Consider the following 27,754-nt stretch of genomic DNA (forward strand, 5'->3'; position numbering starts at 1 on the left):
CGCTCGGCCATCCGCAGGAGATGAAGCCGCTCATGGGGCACCTCTAGATCCCGTCCCATGGACACAGAATCTGGGGAAGAAAGCATTTGCCATACAAAGCAAATCTGAATTCAGTCTAGCTGCCTTCCCTTCTTATTATTGGGTCAGGGAATTAGCTTCCAAGTCATGAGGTGTGTAGGCACAGTTTACAAACAGAAGGGAGTTACTACAAAATTGATCTAAATGAGCCGTTACAGAGGAGTTTCTTAATAGGCCTAAGGGCAGAAGGAGACGTAGACAAAAGACGTAAACAGGAGATGGCTCCCAGACAGAATTTAGCCCAGAGAGCTGGAATAGTGAGTTCATAGCTTCAGGATGCTAAGCACAGACTAGCTGCCTTGGGAAATATATGGGGAAGCGAGGAAAAGAAACAGAAGCTAGACAGGACAGAGACTTACACAATACGTATTGTGCAGCTCAGAGTTAATTCCATTCGGGACCTTCCCAGAAAAAGTGCGTAAGCTTGCAGGGAACTTGCAACATCAAGAAGAGAGATAAGTTTTACATGCCTGATACTGAAAGGTCAAAGCCAAGTACAACACAAGTCTGCCCAGGAAAATAATACACGCAAGGCACCCTGTGGTGTCAGACTCTTTCCTGTCAGCATCAGATCACGTCTTACCACCATTTCTTACCAGCTATTTCAGCTTTGCCACAGCTCTTCTTGCAGTGGTGTCGAGACAAGAATCAGGAATTGTAATAGCTTCCAGAAAGACATGAAAACCAGCAACCTGAGTGAGCAGCAAATTCACAGCACCCCTCGCCTGCCCTCCGGTTTACCATTTAAGGTGCTACAATAGATATCAAATTGAATTAGAATAGGGAAGTGATTGACAGAGGCCAGGCAAAGCGTGCTCTCAGGGCTCAGGCTTTTAAGAACAAGCGTTTTCAGAATTCTGACTGCACTTGTTGCAAACTGCATTATCACTACTTACGGACTATATAATGATCCCAGAGGAAAAGGATCCACCTCCCCCACTGAATTGGATGCACGGGCTTTAACTACTAGTCCTTAGAGTTAAAAAGAAACACGGCATCTCTAAGTTAATATTGCAGAACTTTATACTACACTTAGATTATACTTGGCAGGACACTGTCATAAGGTAGTGGCCAATGCAAATACAATTCTTAGAAACAACAGTTGAAATTAAAAAAGTTTATTTGAAGATTTGTAAAACAGCTCTGTGAAAGACCAACATTTCCAAGACACTACGATATGATAATGCATCTTCCTATTGTTAGAATATAAAAAAAGTCACAGTCCTTCAACTATCTAAATAAAAGCACACAGTTATGGACCACACATTTTACTTCCAACACCAAGAAAGTAAATGGGTTTGAAAGTCAGACTAATCAATAGCACCAACACTAGGTGATCACAACCCTCATGGGACTGAGGGTCTGTGTTTGTCATTACTATGCCATAAAGCAGATTAGTGAAGCAAATCTTAATGTGAAAACAGACCCACGAGCACTGGAGAGTTCATACAATGAAATATCATAATGCATTCTTTACATTCCATTGATGCAAACAACAGTAGCAAGCCAGAAACACCAAAGAGTTCCCGTGAAACTCCAAGCTTCCATTTCGGGACAAGAAATCTTCAGAACTTACAAATGCCAGTTCCATTTCAAACACACTAACTTTATTCACTTTATGTTTACATAATTTGTGCAATAGAGACATGTGCAATAGAAAGGTGAAGAACAAGATGCAGAAGTGGACAGTACTACAAGGATCCAATATCACTTCATGGTAAAGCAGCACAGTATTATACTGCTTTCCGGTGATACTCGGGAGGGGCTACTTCATAGTCACTGGCGCTAAACAACGCGGAGGAATTCTTTGCTAAATACCTATGAAAAATAATAAAAAGATTAAATTACCTTCTTGCCTCAAGTCTCCATTGTTTAGCATCACGCGAGCAAGTTGTTAGGTGTTTGCTGAGACCATAAAACATGATTTCAAGTGCAGGAAACCAATGTGTATCTACTAAAAAGTCAGTTGTGTAAAGCAATTAAAGATTTGACAGCTCATGCCAAAAATCAATTCCAAACAGGAATTGTCAAGCAACTCTGGCTGCAAGCAAGCACCAGGAGGTTAACAGGATGAAACAGTTCACATTTGAGGGTCAGTCAGCTGCTGTACCAAGAATCGATTTACTACTGATCGTACTCTGAGGGAAGAGACAAGGGGTAGGACAATATGAAGTTCTGTCTGCACAGATATGGAACTTAATGGTGAAATCCACGATGGCTAGAGCAAAGCGAGCAATGCCAACTGAGTGCGATAGCAGAAGGTAAGCATTATACGCCATTGCTTCTCAGAGAGATTCAGGGATTTCTGGTCATCGCACTGGCTTCACATTTCTCTCTTTACAGCTGAAAGCTCTTTAGCACTTGCATTTACTTCAGACATATGCAAAAGACCATGATCAACTCAAGACTCTGCCTGTTCCAAGGCAAGTTTGCCCTGGAAATCAGGCTGATCCATTTCCAGTTCTACTAAAGAGCTGTCATGGATTTGTCAAGGGTGTTCTTCCTACTTCCAATAGCTTATCCAATCACACAGAACTAAAACCTGGTAACTAAAAACTGGCCAAACAGCTTAATGCTTTGTTACTCTAGTTATTTACACATCAGTATTTCCAAACACTATCAGTAGACCACTAAAACCTTGAATGAAAATACACAGAATGTTTCTCCATAACAATCAAAGCTACAATGACAGCCTGTCCTAGAATTAACATTAGTAAGGTTCACCAGTTTAACATTTACTCAGTTACTGAGTAACTGTTGTTTGTTTGCTATAATTGTCATCTGTTTTTTATAGCAACTACAAATAAATGCTTCAATGTTTATTTTGAAACAAGTAGCAGACTTGGACAGTTTGAAAGTGCAGACTAATAGATATGCAAACACACGTCTAACTAGCAATAACCTCAGTATAACTGGAGAGAAGTTAGAACCAGTCTTACTCATGTTACTGTACAGCAGAGTTTGAGAAAGCTTCACACACAGGCCCAAGATAATAATATATATTATGTGCTATATAACAATTGTTTACTGAAAAGAAGCCACATTACAACAGCCTGTGCTTACTGAACTTTTTCTTTCTTGCTGAAAGACTTAAGGAGCACTTACTTTAAGAAGTCATGCAAGTAGTTTAACAGCAAAGCCAGACTCTTCTCATCCAGAGGAGTGTAAGCAAGCATAGCTCCAATTCGGACTGTTTCGAAAGAAGTAGCACTTGTTAGTTATAAACAACATCTCTAACAAGTACTTCAGTACAGACTAAAACCTTACAGTAGCATATAAAAGCAGCCCAGGAATCCATTCCAATATACACAAGCTCACCTAAAATAACTAGACTGTTGAAAAATCCATTTCCATTTCAAACCCTTGAATGGCTCTGCACATTTTAGGTACATGGAGTAAGGAAAGAATAAACCACCTTTCATAGCTGCTTGTCAAATTTCTGCAGTTCACACCCACTGAGACTCAAGACAAGAAAAGGAAGCATTTCAATACTTTAACTACTCTTCTTCAAATCTCTAGAGGTCATACTCACCAAATAACCTCAGCAGGTGTGGGGCACCGTAGACTTGAGACATTGGAGCATCTGGGTGATCTGCTAGGATTTCAGCATATTGCGGCCTCTCAAACTTGTACAGTAATTGAGTTCCCAGCATGACATTGAAGTATTCTTTAATTCCAGCCACAACTTCATTGACTGCATACTCCCTGGTAAACAGAGAAAACACTGCAAGTCTTGTTCTAGTGACTGGACAGACACAAGATGAGAGTTGACTTGGTGAGTCCATCAAAATTGTAAAGATCTTAGACAAGCCTTCAGATTTTCCAAGAAAATTTGTCTGGAGACCTTAAAATATACAGCTGTGGGGAGCGATGCATTTCAAGACCTCCTTTAAAACTGGACTGTTCTGAACTCAGTGAGAATTTAGGCAAAGCGAGACAAGCCTTGCTTTTAGCCATCCACTCACTTCAAGAAGTTAACTCCCAGAGCAGTCCTTTCAAAGCAACAGTACGTATTCATAAGGACACTTACCAGCTCTTCTGTTTTCAACCAAAGTTAATCCCATTCACACATCAGTTTAAAAGTACAATACTACAAATAATTCGACTGAACTGCTTAGCAGAAGGGAGCAGGCACCCCATATTTCAGGCAACTGACACTTTCTCCCGAGGCCTCTCAATGCCGTAACTCCTGCAGGCCTCCAACTTCACAACTAATTGAAGAGTAACTGCGTAGGAATTAGCAGTGACACTGCAAATCTGAGAAGTATCACCCTCACTCCACCCCACAAACAAATTTAGAACAGACATTAGGACAATTACATAAAAGAACTTTAAAACACCCTGACAAGTCAATAATATGCTTCCTCTTGAATGGAAGAAAATAGCTTCACATTTCTAGTTTCTCTCCCTTTAAAACAGGAAAGCTTCCTTCAAGAATAAACACGCCTTGTTTGTTGTCAGGGCTGGACTGCTGGGGTAATTACAAATAAGAATCTTCAGAGCTATCACACCTCAAGGTAATCAACTCTGCCCATCTGAGTCTGTTAAAAGTCATCGTCTACCTCCCTGTCCCCCACCCCTCTACTTCCACGAGCACCCACCCATACAGCAACACTCGGCTCATCTGCTAGGCAGTTTGAGGGCAGTTTGTTCAGCTCATACATAGCAAGTGCCAAGGACTTTATCCACCCAACCTCAGAAGCCTGAGCTAGAATGAAGGGGTGGGGAACTAGTCCGTTAGGAGAAGGCTTAGGGAAGGTGAAGGAAGCAGAAATAATGTCCAGAAAGCAGAACTGCACTCTTGTATTACCTCCTCAGACATTTCTAAACTCCTTGATCACCTGGGTTTTGAACATGAAGCTGGACATAGGGCTGGGACACGCTTAACAACCTTACTCAGTTTTCCATGAAATACAAGTCCAACAACAGCAAAATTAGCATTTGAAGTGACCACTACTTACTTGTTATCAGTATTTCCTCGTGATTTTTTGTAGTTTGCATAATCCTCTAAAATGGAGTCAACATTCTTCTTGGCAGGAAGATAGAAGAGCTACAAAAGAAATAAAACTGAACAAATACAAGTTGTCTATTTTATGCAGACATTTATATCTGCATGCTAAATTTAAACTAATGTACACAAGGACATTTCTAGAATAAATTAACAGGTTAAGATGTTAAGTGTTATTAAAGAAACAACCAACCGTTTTAGTTGTGCATACCAAACAACCCTGTAACAGCTGCTATATCCATGTTTCCATTTCATACCTGTGCTGCTCAGCAGCAGCCCGGTGATGAACTGCTGGAGTCACCCCAAGAGTCAAAGGTACGCAGCAAAGCACACACACACCCCTACAGACCTGCCTACACCAGACTACACAGCAGCTACAACAGCAACGGTGACCATTTGGCTATTCTTCTGTCTGCTGCTCTTGCATCCGCAGCTCGGCACCTGGCACTACTATCGCTGCGAAGCAAATAAGCCTGCCGAGCACCCGCTGGGAAGTTTCACTGCACGTGCAGTCTGAAGAGTATCACAGCTACATCACAGCTTACAGATTTGAAGATGAATATTCCTAGCCACAGTTCACCAAGGATTAACTTACATCTTTAATACCATACACAGATCACCTGTACACACGGACACTGGTTCAGTCATGTACAGCAAGGCTCAGGAATACAGCCAATTCCTGGTTTTTTGAGGCACGGCCCCCAGTTCACTTCTCTGTCTCCTTTCACGAGAGCACTACAGCCTGAAGACATTTGGGAAAGCAAGTCTCCAGGACCGGAGTCAGCATAACATGCAGTGGTGCTTACGCACTTTTACTGCTGATGCAACTTGACAATTTGTATTCGCCAAGAAAAATCAACCTTATCCACTAGGACTCGAACAAGATTTTTACATGTCTGCATGTCTAGGAATGCAAGAACAGAAACAGTACCCTGGAGTAGCAGTAAGTTACAGCATGCAATTGCAGCCTATCAAACAATAACAGTTTTCAACAGCATTATTTTCTATGCTTCTTGCCAATTTTAGTAGCAGTTTCATACAAGAAACAAGTCATGATCCATTAAAATGTTTTAAGCTCATGAAAGGGTTTTATATTTTTAAAATGGAAGTAAAGTTTAATTTACTGTATGAGGAAGCTTGATATGGAACCAGCCTGGCAGAAGTTAAGAATCACTGTCCTAAGCGACAGCATTCTGTCAGAGCTGTAGAACAACCTAAGCTACTCGCAGAGCTTGGCGGTGACACATAAACAAGGCAGGAAGTAGCTGAGATAAAATAGACATCACCTGCCACGTTCCTACAGACCAGTTATCTACCAGCTAAGTAAACTGTGAAAGCACACCAGCAGGCCAAGCATGCATAGAGTTAACACCACACTTAAAGCTTAAGTAAGTTTTTTTAAAATTATTTGCCTTTCTAGCTTATGCTTGATTAGACCAAGTCTATTCTACGAGTTTACATGCAACTCTGCTGAGCCACAGTCCTACTCACAGGTGACCTTTGGTTAAAATCCAACCGGAATGAGAACTGTCAAGTAAGTCATCAAGCTGGTGTCAGACTCTACAAGAGATTTTGCTACACTGCACTTGAAGAGGATATGAAATTCCAGTTTCAGTGTCCTTGCCTATATATGGCCAGATTGTTCTTTTGACAAACTACCTGCTTTTGCCTGGTGATCAAGTCCCAGTCATCTACCAGCCATGGTTTCAGCTCTTCTGGGATTTTCACCTTTACTTCAACTCTGTTCATAAATGTTTCTTCCTGAAAAAAGTGAAGCCAGATCAGTTTCTTCCAGGTAACTGTCGAAGCTGAGTCCCCATTTTCCTTGTTTTCACAACTGAAATACACCACTGGACTGAGGAATTACTACAGTAATTACTGTAGGCTCCACAGGGAAAAAGGAAATTAGATTGAGAGCAGCCCTGAAGAGAAGGACTTGGGGGTGCTGGGGGATGAGAAGCTCAACACGAGCCAGCAGTGTGCGCTGGCAGCCCAGAAAGCCAACCGTGTCCTGGGCTGCGTGTCCAGCAGCGTGAGCAGCAGGTCGGGAGTGGGGGGATTCTCCCTCTGGTGAGACCCCCCTGCAGTACTGCATCCAGCTTGGGGGTCCCCAGGACAAGAAGGACATGGAGCTGTTGGAGCGAGTCCAGAGGCAGCCACAGAGATGATCAGGGGGCTGGAGCACCTCTGCTATGGAGACAGGCTGAGAGAGTTGGGGTGGTTCAGCCTGGAGAAGAGAAGGCTGCGGGGAGACCTTAGAGCACCTTCCAGTCCCTGCAGGGGCTCCAGGAAAGCTGGAGAGGGGCTGGTGCCAAGGGCAGGGAGTGACAGGCCAAGGGGAATGGCCTGAAGCTGCAGGAGGGGAGATGGAGATGGGATGTGAGGCAGAAATCCTTCCCTGTGAGGGTGCTGAGGCCCTGGCACAGGGTGCCCAGAGAAGCTGTGGCTGCCCCTGGCTCCCTGGCAGTGTTCAAGGCCAGGTTGGATGGGGCTTTGGGCAACCTGGGCTAGTGGAGGGTGTCCCTGCCCATGGCAGAGGTGGCACTGGGTGGGCTTTGAGGTCCCTTCCAACCAAACCAGTCTGGGATTCTATGAACTAGTTTAGATTTTTCAAGGCCACCTGGGAACCTTAGTTTTGCAAGTTGTAACATTTCACACTGCCATACTGCAGGACAAAGTATTGCTGTCTGTATTTCTCAGCAAAGAAATTTTCTGTCAAAAATTCTGTGAGAATCAAAAATACATACACTTTCAACCGTTGGATCTACTCGAGCCCTCTTCTTCCTAGGAGGCTGAGGAGTCTCACTGGTACTGCTCCCTTCTCCAATTCCTGGAGCTGTACAGAAAAAAGACATTATGCTGCTTAAGAAATCTGGTAAGTCAGTAAGAAATACCAGTAAAAAAAGATTCAGAAGAAGGATTTAAGACTCGGATTTCTCTCAGGTCACCTTTTCTGTTTGTTTTTGTTTAAATATTACTTGTATTCTGGAAGACACATATTTGTGGCAATTTAAACTGCTATATTTATACTTAACTGAAAATAGACATTTCTGCACTAAAACCAAACCAATATGTCAGTATCTATAACGTTCTTGGGAAGAGTTTTTGGAACCAGCAATTCACCTTTGCAGATATGTCATCTCCATCTCAGTAAGAAAACATAATTTTGACTCATGAAATTATTTCAACAGATCCATGGAGATATCACTTTGCTTTTCAATTGTCAGAGGTCAAAATCTTGACAGACTGAAACAAGCAGTTTGTGTACAAACCAGAAAAGTATACATTCCTCCTGACCAAGGGGAAGAGACATCTGAAGTCCAAGAGGAACAACACAAGGTAATAGGAAGTAAACTTAGTTGAGGCAGATTTAAGGTCTTATTCCACCTAAGAATCCTTCACTAAGGATATCCATTTATATACAAAATAAAGACATACTTACTTTTCTGTTTGTTCTTTTTTGTTTTCCTGCAAGAAGAACACAAATTATTGCAAATATAAAGATGGCAGTACTTAAAGCATCGGAAGTAGAAAGCCAGAAAAATTCTCCATAAGTCCAAAACAATGAGCGAATACTCTGTGACCTATGGAGTATTTAGATAAAAGCACATGAAAAATGTAGAGATGACTTAGCATCACAGTTATGATACTACAAGATTTCTCAAGTAATGGGCCAGAATTCGCCATTTTGGGGGGGGAATCACTGAACTTGAATCTACAAAACCCCAGAAGGCACGCCAAGAACACGAGTATTTAAAAACCGTACTGACTGACACTGAACGCGAGTAACATCTATAGATGTTTCATACTTTCCAAGTGCTCTTGGAGAAGTACACTAGATTTGTAGGTGTTTTATTTCTGTATTTCAGGGATCACTTAGAGACAGAATATGGGACAAGGAAACAGAAGTGCTGGGAATTGTCAGATAAATCTCAGTCAACTGAATTAACTTCCAGCAAAGTACTGAAAACCAACAGAGTTTTACCACTACAGCAGCAGAGGGAAGTTTAAACAGCACTATCAGAATTACATCCATGAAGCTGCACAGACTGCCTACGACGTTTAGGGGAGATCACAATTACACTCACCACTTACAAGAAACATCTGGAAAGGTACTAAATAGCGTTGTCCCTAATATTTATCTTCTTCCAAATGCTTCTCTCAACACCTACTGCTTCTAATTTATAAATTTCACACTTCTCTAAAGTCTCTATCCTTAGCCCTTATCTTTATTCCAAATGAAGAGCTGTACTTCCAAAAATTTAAAGACACCTGAAATACAATGCACACAACATGTAAATATTCAGATAGGTCGAGAGTATCAATGGCAAAACTAAACTGTCCTAACAGTTATTTTTGTTATTATCTGAACTTTGTATATTCACTAACCATTTTCAGAAAATTTTAATTAAGAATACTACCAGTCACATTTCAAATTGCTCACTATTAATAGCAGTCCAGTTAAATCTCTCAGAAAACTGTAGATGTGTGGATAAAACTCTTTACCCGTACAAGTGAATTTCTGAGGAAATTCACTATCTCAAGTGACTCATATTCAGGCTCTGAACTGGGTTTATCTGGGTCAGGAAGTAGGCAGAGTTTCTAGGAAGGTCTGAAGATAGCAAGAGTAAGGCTTTTTTCAAGCTTCAAGTCAAACAAGCATTAGACTTCAACTGTGGCCAGAACAAAGATCATGTCTCTCCAGGAAGAGGGAACAATTGCCAAGTTAAGCCACTGATAATGGACTTGTGTATTGAAGAGAAAGTCTTTTCTTCCAAACCTAGAGTAAACAAGGAGGAACAGGGAGTTCTTTCCAGAATTAAAATCACAAGATAAAAATAATGTTAAGCATTAGTCTAGAAGCAGAGTCTTAAAAAACTGGGACAGGCAATATAAAGTACTTAAAGAACTACCACAATTAAGACAGTAAACCACATCTGCGTTACTGAAGCATAAACGCTAGCGTGAACCATTCTAGGCAGTTGCTTGTGCTCTCCCACCTCATTCCTTATATTTCAAGTCATATGCCTGTGCTTCACGTCAAAGCAGCCATCTGTTTGCAAAGTCTAAAAGACAAATCTGAGTTACAGAACAAACAGAAAGAGCTAAGGTTAGAGACAAAACATGAGCATTTGGCAAATTTTTGATAGCCTGTACAGCACGCTGTCTGGAATAATACTCTTCACTAGTGAAGGCAGCTGTGCAAGGTGAGGTGCTGCTGTCATGTACAGTAACTGAAGCATGCAGTGTACTCGATCTCCAGGAGAAAGATGCAGTGCCTGCATTACAGAGGTTATAGACAGCCCTATGGACAGAAGTTGTAGCCCAAGAAGTTGAAACATATCTAGATAGGTTAAAACACATCTTTTTGCGCCACTTCACAACTGCATTATGAACAGCAAGCCCTATACTGCTGTATATGAGCAGTAAACTTTCACCAACTTCTGTTTATACAGCAAGTACAGCCCAGCTGCTATTCTTCAATCACTAATTTCTCTATTGGCTGGCATTTTTCACTGAAAACTGACAACAAAACTAAAAAGCAGCATGGAAGTTTCAAAGAAGGTTCTGTGAGAAGAGTTTTTATTAAAAGACCAAACAGAGCTGCAAGGTGTTAAAGATCTTGTAGTACCCACTTGAAGGATGCGTCCTTTGAGTCAGAGATTACCTCCTCAAAGAAGCAGGGTCAGCAATCAGTTCTGGTAAGAGGCCAACCTAGCCCTCATTGCAGGGTTTTATTTTAGCAGAACAGGAACACACAGCTATAACAAGGATATTCATGTATTAGGGATCAAAGTGTGAGACTGAATTAGAAAGCCAAAAATAAATGAACTACTGACATAACCATCTGAAATTGTGTAGAAACAAGACAATCAGTAGAAAACAAATGGTATTACAGCTTACAGAACAGCTCACAACAGTGAAATGCTATATATCAAAGGTGACAGAAGGAAAAGCAGCAGTCCATGCCACGAGAGCATAATACTGAACTTCCAATCTCAGTATCCGAAGCAGGACTGTGTTCATGATCAAAGGGTGAGGCTAAAGAGGATGCCATAGAAGACAACATAGTCAAAGACCACACTTCGCCTTTCCACAGACATTAATCAGAAGAAAGATAATCAAGTATCTGTCACAGAACCTTGCGTACCACCTTAAGAAGCCAGCAATCTTTGCACAAAAGTGTTGGTGTTAATGCTCAGAGCTCCAAACTGGAGTGTCTTCTGGGACATGTCTAGAAAACTGTCAGCAGAAAATAAAAACAGCTTAGAAAATAGAATTCAACACAGACAAATGACATCAGGAAAAAACCAAGCCTTTGGAAAGTTTATTTACTCCACAACAGTTAGGAGTTCATGACTAGGCAGATAAAAATGTTGTGGACAATAACAAGTATTTGACTTTCCCAAAATCCATGTGCCTTTTAAAGGGACTTAGAGGTCTAAGTCCTACAATACATGGTTAAGATACGAGCAGCAGAGTATGAAGGTAGCTGCCACTTGGTCTCAGGTATTTGAGTTCAATACATTTGTAAATGCCAAAAAAAGGAGATTAGGTGCCAGTTTACTGATAAAACAACAGTTGTAACTAAGCTATAGGACATCATAAAGTCTCTCCTAATACAAGGTGACTAGTAATAAAAAAGTAAATTAAAATATTTCAGTGTGAAAAATAAGTATCTTGGAAAAAAAGTATTAAATCAGCCACTATTGCTCAAGCACCTTGGTCACTTACTTAGCTGTGAGAAGAAGCATTCCTATTAAGATTCAATTAAACCATCAAACTTGATTAGCAAAAGGATAAAACCCAAAGTCTGGGTTATATACACGTATGTCTCGTGTGCCTGGTCAGGCAACCTGGCCTTAGAAGGCACACAATAAAACTAGAAGAGGTAAAGAGAACAAAGAATAGTTGGTAGTGTACAACAGCTTCTACACCAGGAGTAACCAGGCAGACAAGGGCTTTCTCAAGCTGACAACTGGTGAGGAAGAAGTGGGGTAATGTGGTAGAAGTATCCCTAGCAATAAAACGTGAAGCTCGAAGAACTAATCAGTCTTTCCTCAAGATAGATGAAAGACCAAAGAAATGAAAGCAGCTGACATTAAAGAGACAGGAGGAGTCAACCTCTTCCTCCCCTCTTCAACACAGTACTGAATTAAAATGAGAACACGCTGCCACAAGATGATGGGGATGCCAGAAGTCCAAAGGGTTCAGCAGTTACTAAATATAAGACAGTCCTACAAAGGGTTATGAAACCCATCACATGGATACAGCCTACAGCTCTGAAGTCCCTTAATTACAGGCTGCTAGAAGCCAAAAGGGTATTTGGGGGAGAACAGCATTCTAGGTTTGACTCCCTTGATTGTCCCTACGCACATGTTACTGGTGGCCATCAGACAGCAGAAGAGGTTAGGACAATCTCTGGCTGGAGCCGGTGTAGCCATTCCAATGTTGTTACAGCCCTAGACAACCAGCATGTAGGCAGCGTTCACACGTCGCTTGACATTTAGAGGACTTGCTGTAGCTTGTGAGAGCGCTACTAGCTGTGCCGAAGATAGCAGAGGATGCCACAAGAGACATGCAGCAGGAGTACATGCTTTTGAGTAACATGTTCAGATTAAGAACAAGACTTCTACTAGAAGAAAACACAGTAACTCCCATGTTGAAGTTGAGATACTGTTTTGAGAGCATCTCTGATGAGACTGCTTGCATATATCTCATCTAAAACCAGATGCCATTCTCAAATTTGTTATTCAGAGCCTCCAGAACACTCTCAGCTGCCCTTCTTATCTTCCAAGCACCTGTTAACTCTCATTTTTTACAAGTTAATCATATTAGGCCCATCAAAGGTAGCATCAACTCTTAGAAGTTGGAATTCAGCAGAGCTACATATAAAACAGTCTGGAGAAGCCAGCATCTGTAGTGTTGTACTTCATTTTTGGCAACCTGCTATAACCATACAGAATTTTTTCTTCTATGACAGCTTCTAGTTATAAGACAAGTAATTCTTTTAAAAGCATGCATATTTCTATTTGATCAAATATTGCTTACAAATAGTCTCAAAAGCTTTTAAACCAGTTGCTGCAGTTCACAGAAACAGTTAATTCTAAACAGACTCAAGCCAACAATAAAAATATAGCACATTAAGGAGCAGGATCAAACCGCACATTTCTAACACCACCTATCACAGCAGCCTCGCTCCCAAGACTTACAGAAGACAGAGGAGTTTGTTACCAACTTCCATGGAAGCAGAACTCCAGGCTGCAGTAAGCATGCAGACCCACTGTAACCTTCTAGAACTATCCAGTTTCAAAAATCTGACATCAGTTGTCCTCCACTTTTTAAACAGTGGACACACTGAAAGCATTTGGCTACTTGTAACATACCCTGTCCCAACTGAAAAGGTATACATTTCACAGAAACGAAAAACTAGTAGTCTATACTGGCTTTAAAAAAACCCACCAAAACGATATACTGCAGTACTTACAATTGTTAACTGAATTGCTACCAAAGCTTACATTATTACAACTGAGGACTTTAAGAGTCTCTTAAAGAAATCTATGAAAGCAAGGAGATTTGATTTCAGGATGAAAATCCTGGTTTGACAATCCATCCTTAACTCACCGCGTCGATATTGTAGGGGTCTCCAAACAGCAAACAGTATGCGCTCCATCTCGTCTGAAAAATCTAGGCACAATGGGGGTTGAGTTAAGGAAAGAATGTCAGACCTAGTGTTTAGCCTTAAAGAGAATCTATTTAAGATTCAAAATTTTACCTTTTTAGCAGCATGTTATAGTCTTACTGAACATTCCTGGAGGATAAGTTGTGCTTAGATTGTTATTTCCTTTCCATTACTGTTTGGCTATCTGAAGAATAAGTTTCAAAATATAAGTTACCTTTCCCTTCCTTCAATCCTCCAAGAATGCTACAAAAGGTAAATTTTGAGGCCCAAATAGGTTGACAGTGTTACCCTTTTAGATAGTTGCGTGATCAGTTTCTCCCCCTCCCCACCATCAGTACTTTACGTATCTGCAATGACCTTAGATTTACAACAGGAGAACAATCCAGAAGTTTTATTTTGGAACTGTATTTTGAGATTTTTTTTCAGAAGCCATCTTGCCTTTAGCTGTAAGCAGGATGTGAGAAGCGGTAGTTTGGTCAATAATACATCAGTATCACAACCCTGCATCACTGCTAGGGTAAGTCAAAGTATTTCCTCTCCCTCAGCCTCCAAATAGGGAAGAAAAATAGGGAGACTTTGTTGAAAGAAGCACAGGTCTAATTTAGAAAGATGCATTGGATGCAGGTAATGGCTAGAGACTAGGAGCAAGATCAGTGCAACGAGCATATGGGACCCTATTATAAATAACTTTCATAATGCAAGACTGCTGTTCTAATGACAATAGTTCTCCTTCTTCCCCTTTACAACTCTGAAAATCCACCTTCAAGGAACTAATTTTTCCAATCAACATGAAACAGAAGTCTCAGAGAATTTGCTTATGGTCTGTTTTGCTATGCTGGAAATAACCACCTATGCTGAGGATAGTGATGACAGCAAAAAGCAAAGCCACTCCCTTTCCCCAACTAGTTTCAACCAGAGAGTAGAGACAGACCTGGTAACGTGCTTTCAAGCTTTAGAGTTACACAGAGGCCTAAGATGAAGTCATTTTTGCTGTGTGGGTCTCCCTTGGATGCAACATTATTAGGTGTGGTTGAAAGGATTAAGCCAACTTTGATTTCAAGCACAAGTTAACATTTAGCATTTACTCAGCCAGAGAAAACTGCAATCAGACTGAACTACCACGATGACTAAAGCTGACAGTATGGGGAACCTAATCCTGAAGTTACTATTGGTATGTTCTCTGTAATGCAAATTGTAGACATTTACAATTGAGTCATCACTACCTCTGTCAAAGTTACACATGAAATTAATTCTACTCCCACTGACTAAAATGCAAGACGGCTCAGGTACAACAACCCCTTAAGCAGTAATGGCCATAATTCAGATCTGTTTTAATTAGATTTTAATGACATGCATTAGGAACTGTCTAAACAAACATTTAGTTTGTGGTTTTTCCCACTCCCAACTGATGACAAACAGGTGACTCTGTCCCTGCCAGAGACCTGTCCTGAGCTGAGAGCGCATGCCAAACTGGCGGTGGTAAAGCACCGCAGAGCATTCAGCGGCAGCCCACAAGGCAGCATGCACGGGCCGATCCACTGGACCCCTCGTTCCAGAGACCAAGAGACAAGTTACAGCCTCGGCTGGGCTTCAACTAATCCCAAAGTGAAATCTGCATTCAGGATCTAGAGCGAAACACCCACAGCTGTACCCACTACCGCTGCACTTCTCAAATCAGTGGTATGTATTTCATAACAAAGATGCCCATAAATGAGACATGAGATCCGAGGCTGCTGCCAAATGCTCTTCTTAGGAATTGATGTCATTTCAGCAGCTTTCTCGTGAAGACCAGAATCATAAATGAAGTTAGGAGTTAAAAACATCACATGAATAATGACCATCTTCATAATTAAGTGAAGTACTACCCCAAACAGAAGAGTTCCATGGCACATGAGCAAAGCAGTAGAGCTGTACTGACTGTATGAGAATCTAACCATCATGCAAGCCTATTCTGAAAAACAAAAAGGATGGAATGAAAGAAATCTGACAGTTTCATCCTGAAATTATTTTTTTCTAATAAACGTCTGAGCTTGCTTCTGGTCTCTTATGATGCAAAACCATTTTTAATAGCATATAGGTTTAGTTTTGTCAAAAACAGCAAAACAAAGACTCCTTAAATGCAGTTTTAACAGTTGTACAGTAAGAAGGCAAGGCATTTTAAGGATTTTATTCAAAAGTGCTTGCACAGCTTGGAAGAACTGTTAAATTCTATATAGAAACCAATTTCACCGAGCTACACGAGTCTTACGAGGACTCACCACTTTTTGAGTGTCAGTTCACTAACTTAAGAGGAATAGAGTGCAAAAGTAGTACAGAGTGTTAGTGTCTACTCAGTACCTTGACTCAGTATTAAACACTGCACAATCCAAGAAGGCAGTTTCAATAAAATACTTCAACAAAGGCCTTTTTGATACCACAAAAGTAAACACAGCTTTTGTATGGCTTGTGTCAGAAGTAATGTAGTTTAGTCTGCAGAACCATTCTAAGAAAAACACTATTTAGAGATCAATAGTAAAACTGACAAGCAAAAGTTTGGGAGGGTTTTTTTGTAGGGTGCTTGGGGACAGGTTGGTTTTTTGGGGGTTTTTTGTTTGTTTTGTTGGTTTGGTTTTAAAAAAAAAAAAAAAACAAAAACAAAAACACAAAACCAAAACAAAAAGCTTCTTACACTTCAACATTTTTCTGCTGCAGACCAGAAGTCTTCTTGCCCGGAGCAGCACCTCTCATCTTCCCCTCTGCATATTGTTCCCTTTAAAAACAGTAAATTTGTAAATAAGACTTTAATGGAAAAAGAAGCTTGTTTTCCCTCAAAGGGTAACAGGTTATGCAAAACATTTAAAGAATGTCTAGCAAATAGCTTTGAGAATCAGTGTGTACCACAAGCAGGAACAAATTCAACTCAATATCAAGAAGCTTTAGGCTTCTTCATACAACAGCAGCATGAACACCCACTTCCTCCCCCTCCCACCATCCTTGTTATTCTGAATCACGTGGAAGCAGCACACTGCTTCTGAAAAATAGAAAACAACTTCTCAATAAAAGCATTTCTACTAAAGAAATACAAGATTAGCATGCATAAAAATCAAAGTATCTGTAGGCATCCTGAAGCTGTATGAGAAGATCCTTACCACTTAACAATATATTTTAAAGATCCTGCACAAGGCTCATTTTTAAGCCCCCATTTTCCACATTGCAGGATGTACTTGCAGTTGGTCAGACCGCCTCTCCGTTTCACCAACCTACCCTTCCTTAAAGCTTCAAGTCACCACTTTAAAAACTAAGCAGCAGCTTCCCCTTTCTAAACTGATAAAGGACAAAGATCAGAACACCTCTGTGAGCCAAAGCATCTCAAGAATAATGAATACATGAACACCTCTTGAAGGCTTTTTTTTTTAACTCATTAACCTCCCTTGATATAGAGCTGTTGGATTGAAGCTCTATAAAAAAAAAATTATTTACTGTCAAGGACCTCTAACAAAAACACTTACTGATTGGCCTTTTGAAGTTCTTTTTGTTTCTGCAAATTGGTATCCACGTATTTGAGCACTCTGCTTTCTGGAACCCATTCATCCCAGCTGAAAAAAATTAAAACAACAAACGATCATTCAAAACCATAATATAATTGCATTCTACACACAATAGTCAATTAAGAGCTTCACAGAACTTGAGACTGAACTCTGCTTTTGTGTCAAGTCATGGACTGGCACAACTGAAAGTGTAAATTACCGAACACATTCCCCACTGACTGAAGCTGTAAAGATTTTTCTAGGGAAGTATAACCCTCAGTCATTTCCAAACAGTTTCCCGAACTTGAAGGATGGGCAATTTAGGAGGGAGGGGACTGTCTTTAATTTAAAAGAAGCATCTCAGGGAAAAAAAATTCTACACTTACTAAATTATGGGACACCTGTAGCCATAACTATATCATGAAGCAAGCTTCCTTTATCTATTCCAACATTTTATAGGTTAACAAATTCAGCAATAAGATCTTACTGTAAGAAGAAGAGCTCTGATTTCTGTCTGTGAAGGAAACCAAGATGGCATGAATATTTGAAGAATCTGAAGTGAACGATTTAAGAGAACAGGTGTTGGGGAAATTGCCATTATGAGCAAGAATTCCACTTTGACAAAGAGTGGATTATCTGAGCAATCTGACAATTTATTTCAAATAAAACACATTAAAAGTGGCCAAGTTATTCTAAAGTACACAAGTTAAAGATCTCTCTATGAAGAGTTGTGTGTCATTTTCATTTCACGGCAATAGCTGCCAGTCTTGGAACATCAAGGTGGCAAAACCAATACCACTACAGGAGTACAAGGTCCTCAAGAGCGTTAAGACAAGGCAAGCTTAGCATCCAAAAGTTAGAGACACGCATGTCCAGCTGTACACACGCTAAGACTATGTTTTTAGAATAGTGCTTTGGTCAGATATTTAAGCCACTTATCTTACTCCTGCCTGTACAGCTGCAAGAGACCTTCAAAAGAAGTGCTATATAACTGTGCGGCACATTATACTATACGATGAAGAAACTTTTTTGGTATCCTAACTGTTGATATTTGCAAAAAAATTAAGTCGTCGAGCAATTAACAAGTAACAAAAGGACCATAATTAAGGAGTGATATTGCCCCAGTTGTCTAGATCTTGCAGCAACGCCACTTTTAATGTAGTTAATTGGAAGCTTGAAGGCAAAAAAAACTCGAAACAGCGCAAGCAAGAAAAGCAGGAGTCACGACATCACTTATGGCACCCGTCAGAGATAAACAAGGAGAGGAAGTATCAAATTTATGCTGCCTCATTAATATATAGCAGCCACCATAAGAACCAATTACACTCCCTGTAACTGTCGGTGTTAACAGTAAAACATCTGTCCATTTGACAGGGAGGGTGTGCGGATGCATTTAAAAAAGTTACACATTAAAACACGAAGTTCAGCTTTTAGTCACATCAGTGAGATCAAGAGATTAGTGACTAAGTCTTCGCTTTAGAGTCTGCAGCATTGAAACAAAACCAAACCAAACAGGAAAAAGTGCTCTCCAAAAGACTTCTGGAGTCTGAACAGCTGAAGTGTCAAGTACGTAAGCGTGATAATCTCATTAAACTATTCACCTTCAATTTATTTCATGGAGAAGTCTTTATTCTTAAGAAATCTCTCACCTAGAACCCTACCATTTTTGCAGAAGGAAAAAGTATTTCTAACTTTATCTTAGTATGAGAGGCAAGAACTGAAATACAGGCTAAACCTGCTCCTGTGAAGGACTGCACCAGACAGTGTTTCCCATTCTGAACACAGCCTTCACTAAGGCGTGCTTCTCCAAATCTTTGCTACCAAAGTTTGCTGCCAAAAGCAGTATAAAAGTGAAGTACACTGCATATTTGAGTAGAGAGGTTTGCCTCACCTCGGTAGGGGTTCCCTCTCCTACCAACACATACAAGGAAGTTTTTGTACTGGCTGTTTCTGCCAGGGAGAAATTACAGTAACTGTTGTCAAACTTAAACAAATAGAATGCTATAAATCATTCCCATTAGTCTCCTGATACCCTAAGCTAACCTGTCCGTACAACCAAAGCTCTGAAGGAAATGGTTAGTTAGGCAATGTTTTCTTTGTGTTACTATAAATCATTGGCTTATGTATAAAAATCATTTAAGTCAATTTCAGAAACGATCTAACAACACAGACATGGCAGCGCTAGTCCTCCAAGCTCCCATTCCAATGGGCAAAGCCTGCATTTCCCCGTAAAGGAAAATGAAACACTGCTTTCATTTTATGCAATACTTACTTTTTATTCCAACCACTGTAATGGATAAAGTATTTCACTTGCTTGTCCTTTATGGCAACCTTTACACACTGGAACAGAGAAGAACGTTCAGTCAGTACCAAAGAGAACAAAGAGATCTAAATGTGTTTTTGCTTTTTTTAGCTTTCAGAGTTTAAACATGCAGAGATTTCCATGCAAGCGATTGAAATACTGGCAGCTATTTCACAGCAGAAAGTAAGTTCTCTAACACAAGTTACTGCCTATTTAGGGATCTGGAAGGGCTAGGCAAACAAGCGACTCTGCACAGTTATCCAAAGGGACACCTTCATTCACGTGAAGGATCAGAAACCCCTGAGGATGACCAGAAGAGTAAACAAGCAGTCACTTCTCTACCCCCAGGTTAGCCAAAAGCCATTCACTAGAGAGCTTGTTCACATGCAGGCCCCTACCTCACAGACAGGTAGGCTGGCTGAAGTAGAGGAGTCTTCAAAAGTAAAATAAATAATATGGATCTCTACAGCCACAGAGAGCGCATTATATTCAGTAGAAAGAGTTGCAGTAAGGGCTTTTTCTAGGTTAAGAACGTATACATGAGGTAAATAAAAACAGTTATTTCCATCCAAAAGACTGGCCTATGAGTACAGTAACTTCCTTACGCAGCGAGATTAAGATGAGACCATTAAAAAAGGGAACAAATACACAAAAAGGTTACTCCAACAAACACTCCATAATACCACTCAGATGCAAAAGCATCCCTCACAAACTTTTCTGCCTTAGTTTAGCACAGCCCTACTTGCAGGTCAGCCTGCAAGACCCTGCCTCAGCTCATTCAGGGGAAGGTGTTCAGGTGAGCTCAACAGCCGAGCACGCTGCCCAGTAACACCACAATTTCCTCCTACCCCTGCAGCCTGGCACGCGAGAGCTCAAGACACCACATCTATATAAAAGAAAGACATAGAAAGACATGTCTCTTCCTGCAAAAGCATAGCCCAGAACAGAAACTACATAACCCACCTCACATCCCTGAGCTTCTTAGCTATACCAAATTAAATCCAGCAACTTCGGCTTGGGTAAAGCACTTCAACCAGGAAGGTATCAAGTCTTACTCTGGATACACTGAGGTACAGATGCTCCTGTACCACTTCACAGTGAAATGATGAGGGTGTTGTAAAACATGAAGAATCACCCTCTTTGGTTCTAGCTTTTAGTCCCTTTTAAAATATCTTTTTTTTTCCATTGAAGTAAAAAAATTACTTATAAAAGTCATAATTGCTATTTTCTTTCCATGCTAATTGAATTGCCTCTAAGTATTTGAGAGGGCAGAGCCTTTGGCTGCACAGCACTTTCTCAAGACCTTTGTGGTGACTCCTTCCTGCACCCTCTCCAATTAAAAAAAAAAGTAATTGTCAACATAGAGAGGAACATCATATTTCAGTACTACTCTCCAAAATGCCATGGAACTTAAACTCAGTTCTCACCCAGACTTGCAACGAGAAGTAAGGAAATTCTAATCTTTTTTGACATACAGTGGCTCATTTTGACAGTCCTAGAGTTAAAGGCAGCCAAATACAAACTGTATCCTTAAGAAGTGTCTGCTAAGTGAGCATGAAGTCAGAGATGACTCAAATATATTCCTATACCAAAATATTCTCCTTCCTGCTGGGGGTTAGAAGATTCTTAAGTGAATCAGGAACAAACTAACTTGTGTATTGAGAATCACAGAAGAGAAATAGATCAGAGGAACAGGAGGAAAGCTAAGGTTACCATCCATTACTACCTACAGAGTATCTTTGTAAAATTAAGCCCAGTTCCTTCTGCCATTTCAGGAGCCCAGAAGGATCCAGACTCTCAATATAAATAGTCAGCCAAAAGCTGTCTTGCCAACTGGGACATCCCTCCTAGCACCAAGCTGGCAGAGCCAGTTCCTGCAACACTCATTCCATGCTTGCGTGAAGAGAGGCACAGCACAGAATGGAGAAGCACACCACTGTAGCAGCTCTGGGCTGTTTAACTGACCAAAGAGTTAAGACTGCTGCTAAAAGGAAAACAGAAGCCTTGATGACTCTCCTCTCCATACGAGCACCTGGGCAGGCCCTGACAGAAGGCAGCGCTCTGAGCACACATTCGTAATGAACTTGTCCTCCAGAACAAGGAAGAGAACAGAGTAGAATCACTGAAGTGAAAGTGGTTTAGAGAAGCATATCCCCTGTCAATGCTCTGGATGTTATTTTAACATTAGAATGACTATTTCCTGATAGCATGAAAAGAGATGTCAAGTATTTCTAGCTGCCTCCCTACTACCACCTCTCTGAAGTTGTCCCGTCAATTAACATTTACTGACACTAAAACCTAACGGATTCACATCTCTGTTTAAGGTGCCCCAGGAATTTCTGCAAGTCTTCCAATCCACACAGCTACAAAAGCCCTTTGTTTCAGTTTCAGAGGAAGTGGGAACAGGCAGCCAAATTAGGAGCTACACCTTCAGTAAAACAGATGGCGTGGCAGTGACACCTGCTTATGGCCCACAAGAAAAGCCTGTCATTGAAAGTGTTGCAGCAGAGGCCTGACAGAGGCAGCAGGGATACTCCTCCAAGTCACAAATTTGCAATGCATGGTTTCTGCAGTTAAAAAGCCAGAACTGAGAATGCCACTTCCTTTGTTACTTCAGTCCAGCAGTATCTTCTGCAGTGTTGTCCCATTTGAAGACCACCAGTTGTACTCAGCCACCTACACCTCTGAGGAAGCTCAAACTGCAGGTAACTTACTAGCTCATGCATTAGCACCAGCACCAAGTCCTATGGGCACAAATGCTTCCCAGTGTTCTGGGAACACAGGTATATCAGGGTGTTCAACACATAGACCACGCAGCCTTTAGTAGTTTACCAGAATAGCTGCATAGTACCATTGGGGTTTGTGAAATTTGTCTATAATATAGAGCTCCAGGATTTAACACTAATTAATTTCACACATTATCAGGTTTTTGTTCATTTTGGCTTCAGTCCTTAATCCCATCTATAGTGAGGCACAGCAGGTAAACTAATACAATTCCTTATTTTCCTGGAGAACAATCAGAAAGGTCTAAGCAACCACACATACCTTTGCTTCATAAAGGAGAGGTCCATGAAAACAAAGCACTCGTTCACCTGAAAGTTGCAGATAAACATGTTAGAACACCATCAATATGCCATTTCTGTAAAATATACATCATCAAGTACAACACAGAATGAATCCAGTGTCAACCTAGAAAGAAAGTCAAAGGCAGATACTGATTTGAGAAGCAAATTCACTCCAATACAAAAGAGGATCAGAGCTCCGATTATTTAGGCCATGAAGCAAAGATTCCTGAGGACCTCCCTGAAGAGCACTCGTGCAAGGACAGCTGCATGCAAACTGCGTCCAAGCCTGCCCAGGGTTTTGCAGAACGGCTGGTTACTTCAGCAAACAATTGGCACCAAAACAGACATTCCTGCCCATGCTTCCAGCCACTGCTAACTGAAGTTATAGACACCCTTGCCTCCTGTCTCAAAGCTGGGACAGAGAACTCCTTCAAAGCCTTGAATTTCAGATGCAGATGCCAGAACACACTGGCTTGATACGAATGGACTACTTCAGCCTAAGTACTCAAGCAGTAAGCAGGTGAAATCATCTTACTGTAAGGGATTCTTTAGTCTCCAGGACATTGCATTTTGATTTAGAACAGGAAATTAGCTCTCAGAAGAGATGTCACCTCTGCACATTAAGCTTCTGACACAAATGAAAGCAAGTGTTATTAGTGTTCTTTTCCTGCAGGAAGTACACCACCTGGTATTTCTAGCTCAATGAAGTCAGGAAGAAAGAGACCCAAACATTGTCTCCCCATCCGACTTGTGGGACAGAAGAATGCCAGGTTTGTGCAACAGCAAGAAAAATTATTCACTTTGTGGTTTTTAAGTAGGAAGACATTGTTCTTCAGTCTGTGGTTTTTTTTCTCCTCAATGGCAAGGTCTTATCGTGCAGTTACATTGTGGGAATTTGAACATACTTAACACAGGATATCTGAGTACAGATGTTTCCTTCTTGCAAGCTGCAGTACCTTGCATTTTCAGAGAGACAAACTGCATAATACACTCCAGGGTATAGCACACATCCAGTTCTGGCCACTATTTCCAGGACATACAGGACAGAAGAAAGCTGTCACAGTCACCACGTGCATGCTGCGCAGTACACATGTGCAGGTATTTATTCAGTCCTCAGGCTGGGCTGGGCAGGGGGTGTGCAGAAGCAGGCTGTCTCACCACTACCAGAGCTCTGGATGCCTTCTTCCTTGTAAGCAGCTCAGGAGTGACTGGGGGCAGGGGGGAAGGACCAGTTCTAGGCTATAGGTTTAAAAGTACCCTCCACTAAGTTTTTACTCTGCTCTTCAAAACTGCTTTCTGCATATTCAAGGGATAAATACAGTCAGTGGCACGTTGTACCATTAACTTTGACTCTCTTGAATCCTGTTCAATTCTGGCTTTATTTGCCTCTTTACCCCACAGACACATAACGGGACTTTCATGAAACTTTTAACCAGATGGGCTCTAAAGAGACACTCCCTCTGCAAACAGAAATTGAATGTCCCCACATCTCAATTTTTTTTTTTTTTTGTGTGTGTGAAGGGGCAGAGCAGTTCTTGCACTCCTTCCCAAAACAAACTTCTGGCAGGGTCAGGGCAGTTACAGTTTATCAGGTGGCTGACGACAAACCACCTGATTTTGCCTGAAGCAGATGAGGGAGGCTTCAGACATACCACTTCACCAGCTGTATCTGCTTGTCTCCCAGTCTTGCAACGGCTTCTTCAATCAGCACAGCTACTGTCACATTTCAGCTGACACATCCAGACTCTGAACAATATGCAACTGTAAATTTACTACTTCATTCCTATGTTGACTAGAAAGAACTGCTCATGTTTCAGATTTATGGAGAGCATGGGATTGTACAGATTGGATAATAACAAAATCTCAAAACAAGTATTCACAGTAAAGTCCAAGAGCACAAAACTAGGTCAGAAATGTATTTCAACTGGTAAAATGCTTCTATGTATCAAGAAAGAAAAAGGAAAGTTTAGAAAGGTTCTCACAGAAGTGCCCATTTTGATACAGTCAGTACTTTTATTTAAAAAAAAAAAGAAAGAAAACATCCTTATAATCAAGGCTAACAATCTGAATTTACATTATCATCCTCATTCATCATAGTGCTTCTGGAAGGCACATCTCCCTTTCAATTATTATACAAGGTCTTTCTAGGTAAGATGTCCACAGTTACCAGGAATTATTTTATTTATTTTTAGAAAACACAACATGAATCTCAGTTTTGCAGAAAGGGTTCTTCTGTTTTCATTATAGCCTCCCAGGCTTTTGCTCCTTCCCAGCTTACTGCAGGCATGCAGGCGGCCTCTCCTCTGAATCTACACACCACTCATTCTCTCCTACGTGCTGCCACCGCTGCAGTGAAGCGCCCACACCTATTCCTTATCCCAAAGGCAGTATATGTAGGAGAACAGCTCTTTAGCCAAAATATCTGGCAGAAAAATACCTGACTGTGCCCTGCTGACACCCCTCAACGCCAAGCTACACAGAGCTTTTCTGTTGCATAGGAATGGCTGCCACCTGGGCAGCGCGGACTGCTCAAACAGCAGTTTGGCTCTGAACAGGCACATCTTCCCCTCAAAAGCTCCTGCAAGTCAGAATTCAGCTGCCCACTCCTTCACTGTTTTACATGCAGAGTATTTATAGAAACAAGAGGTTCTCAATCTGTGGATCAAGGATACAACTACCAATGATGTCATCCCATCCATATCAGTGTAGCAGGCTAGCTAGCATCTTCAGAACAGACTGGAAAACACAGAAATCCGATCAGCATCAGCAGAAGAAAAGTCTGCCGTAAGCAACTCGGAAGTTGAATCTGACATCCGAGACTCTCTTTTATTTGCTTTAAAAAAGTCAGCATTGAAGTGCAGATCACCTCAAGTACCTACAACTCTTAATTCCTTTGTCCAGATGCTGATCTCATTTCTCATGCCTACATGAACACATCAGTCCCTTCATTGTAAGGGGTAATTGTACTTCTAGCTTGACATTTAGGTTTTCCTAGTTTTTGTAGGTTTTCACAATAAATTCAGTCATCTCCTCACCCTTTGCTTTGTGAAAAATGCCAATAGGGATAATTTCTAAGTCTACCTACCACTCTTTGACATGCATTTAGCTTGAAAAACTACAATGAAAATAATTTTCATTTGTCATGCTGTAAAGGGCCACAATAAAGCATTTAAGTCTTAGGCCTGCAGGAAGCTTTATTCACAGCACTTTTCTCCCTTTTAATGTTACAGTTGAGATCAAACATATTTACATTTGTGGAAAAAAGCCTAAAAATTTTAACTTCTGTCCTAAATTTAGGTTATTCCTATTCCTACAGCTGTGAACATAAAACTTAATTTCAGGCTGAAATTAAGTTTTAGTTTCTGCAGTTCACTTGATTTCACATTAATTATTATAATGTGAATCAGACATTAAAATTGTGATTATTTCTGCAGGTTAAGAATACCACTGGTATTAAGCCGTGGCATGGAATGCTGATGCACGATTGAACACGCTCTGACAGAAGCGGCCATGAAGCACATACAATTACAGTGTTGTTTCAGCTACCCAGAATGGCCGGCTTCCAGTCATTCTTCTGCAAACTGTGCTTTTAAAGCTAAATCACAATCATGTGGAAAGTCCTGCTTAGAAGCCAAAGTGAGGGACAGGCAGAAAAGATGAAGTAGGTTTTCATTTACTATTGTCTAACATTTTCATTTACCTTAGTATCACAACCAGCATCTAAAAATCAAAGTGTATGCAAAATAAGTCTCAGAAAAGCATAATCCTAACCCTTATTCTTAAAAAAAAATAAATCTGGTGCTTTCTTGTAAGTATGGATTCCAGCCAAACAGCCAGCTCTAGTCCAATTGCTGCCCCCATGACTCCTTCTGCATGAGGATGCCTGAGCTCCCCTTTCACAGAGGAATAAATAATAATCATGTTTCAAACTCCAGAAAATAAAAATCCTGACAAGTTTAGGAGATTTCAACGGTTTGAATGCCAATGAATATCCATGCCTGCAAGAAAATGAAGCATATTTAGAATAGCAGGGGATAGGAAAGCCCTGCATCTTATTGGTAGGCAAGATGAGGAACAGGGAGAGAGACAAAGACCACAGGAATTCGGTTCTTCCACATACTCTCACATTGTTAGGGCTGAGCAGCAAAAGCTAAAACCCAAACCACCCTCTGTGCTGAGGAACCATAGACCCTGGAGTCCAAACCCGGCCTAGCTGAAGGCTTGCTCAGGGCCACAGGCACGGTGAGACGGGCCACTGCAGTGACTGAGCTCCAGAGACCCGGCCCAAGGCGGAGGCTGCCTCCAGCACGGCCAGGCCCGGCCCCTTCGGGCCCCGGTGCAAGCGGGCCAGCTCTGGGCCCGCCCGAGCCCCCGCCCCGGGCCGCCCGCCCCGCCGCAGGTACATCTCCTCGCAGCCTGGGCACACGCCGGACCGCGGCTCCTCAGAAACAGCACTGGGATTTCACACCCGCTTTAAACCGTTTCCTTTGTTTCTTTTTGGCCCACCCACCGCCGCAAAGCCAGGGAAACGAAGGGCACCAGCGGGTTTAAAGCCAGGCTTTCCGGCGAGCGCTGGGAGATGCGGCAACGGGAACCCACCGCGGCCCCCAGTGCCGCCCGGCCCGGCCTCCGCGCCCCCGGAGGAACGCCCCATCCCGCCGCCCGCTCCCGACCAGGCCTCTGCCCCCCACCTCCCCTCAGGCCTCCCCACCTCAGCTCTCACCCCACCCCAAGCCCCCCTCCCTTCCCCACACCGCTGCCCCCCGGCTCCCCCACCCGCACTCACCCTCCTGGAATTTGGGCTTGGGGTCCTGCTTGGGCGCCATTTATAAGTGACTCTCCCTCCTCCCGCCCCCTCCCCGCGGGGGCCTCACCACCTCCGCCGCATTATGTGCGGCCGGCCCCAGCCCCCCCCGCGCCGCGCAGGCGCGCTGCGCCGCACCGCATCCCCCGCGGCATGCTGGGACTTGTAGTCTGCGGCGGAGCACCCCGCATCCAGGGCCGCCCCTCCGGTGAGGGGTAAAGTACCGGTGTGGTTGTCAGCTGCTGGCTGCAGGGGCCGTGAGGCGCGCGGGTGGGGAAAAAAAAAGGGGCGTAAAGAAAGGGAAAAAG

At 41.9% G+C, this 27,754-nt stretch overlaps 1 protein-coding gene across 5 annotated transcripts; it reads right to left on the reverse strand.

The window, feature by feature from the left end:
• Positions 1–1,180: 1,180 nt before the first annotated feature.
• Positions 1,181–27,570, reverse strand: MORF4L1 (mortality factor 4 like 1). Of its 5 annotated transcripts, none has more exons than XM_054836253.1 (14): positions 27,429–27,570; positions 22,623–22,669; positions 19,548–19,615; positions 17,763–17,828; positions 17,258–17,344; positions 16,438–16,518; positions 13,712–13,774; positions 8,529–8,554; positions 7,834–7,922; positions 6,746–6,847; positions 5,040–5,128; positions 3,611–3,783; positions 3,184–3,268; positions 1,181–1,896 (listed from the first exon to the last, which is right to left on the reverse strand). In XM_054836253.1, the coding sequence occupies exons 1-14, from the start codon at positions 27,466–27,468 to the stop codon at positions 1,812–1,814; spliced, it is 1,101 nt and encodes a 366-aa protein (XP_054692228.1). In that variant the 5' UTR covers positions 27,469–27,570; the 3' UTR covers positions 1,181–1,811. The 5 variants fall into 5 exon arrangements, with proteins under 5 accessions (XP_054692228.1, XP_054692229.1, XP_054692231.1 ...); XM_054836254.1 differs by having other exon boundaries at positions 17,763–17,789; positions 27,429–27,557; XM_054836256.1 differs by lacking the exon at positions 17,763–17,828.
• Between the last annotated feature and the right edge of the window lie 184 nt (positions 27,571–27,754).

This window comes from Grus americana, chromosome 10 (genome assembly GCF_028858705.1).
Source record: "Grus americana isolate bGruAme1 chromosome 10, bGruAme1.mat, whole genome shotgun sequence".
Taxonomy (NCBI): Eukaryota; Metazoa; Chordata; class Aves; order Gruiformes; family Gruidae; genus Grus; species Grus americana.

Bases quoted from the DNA above. Each gene is read 5' to 3' on its own strand.
- MORF4L1 (XM_054836253.1), bottom strand. From the start codon at position 27,468: ATGGCGCCCAAGCAGGACCCCAAGCCCAAATTCCAGGAGG. The intron at 17,345-17,762 runs GTAAGATCTTAT...AATTTTTTTCAG, and splicing joins TCAGAGCTCTTCTTCTTACA to CTGGGATGAATGGGTTCCAG. The intron at 1,897-3,183 runs GTAAGTGCTCCT...TATTTTTCATAG, and splicing joins TACTTGCATGACTTCTTAAA to GTATTTAGCAAAGAATTCCT.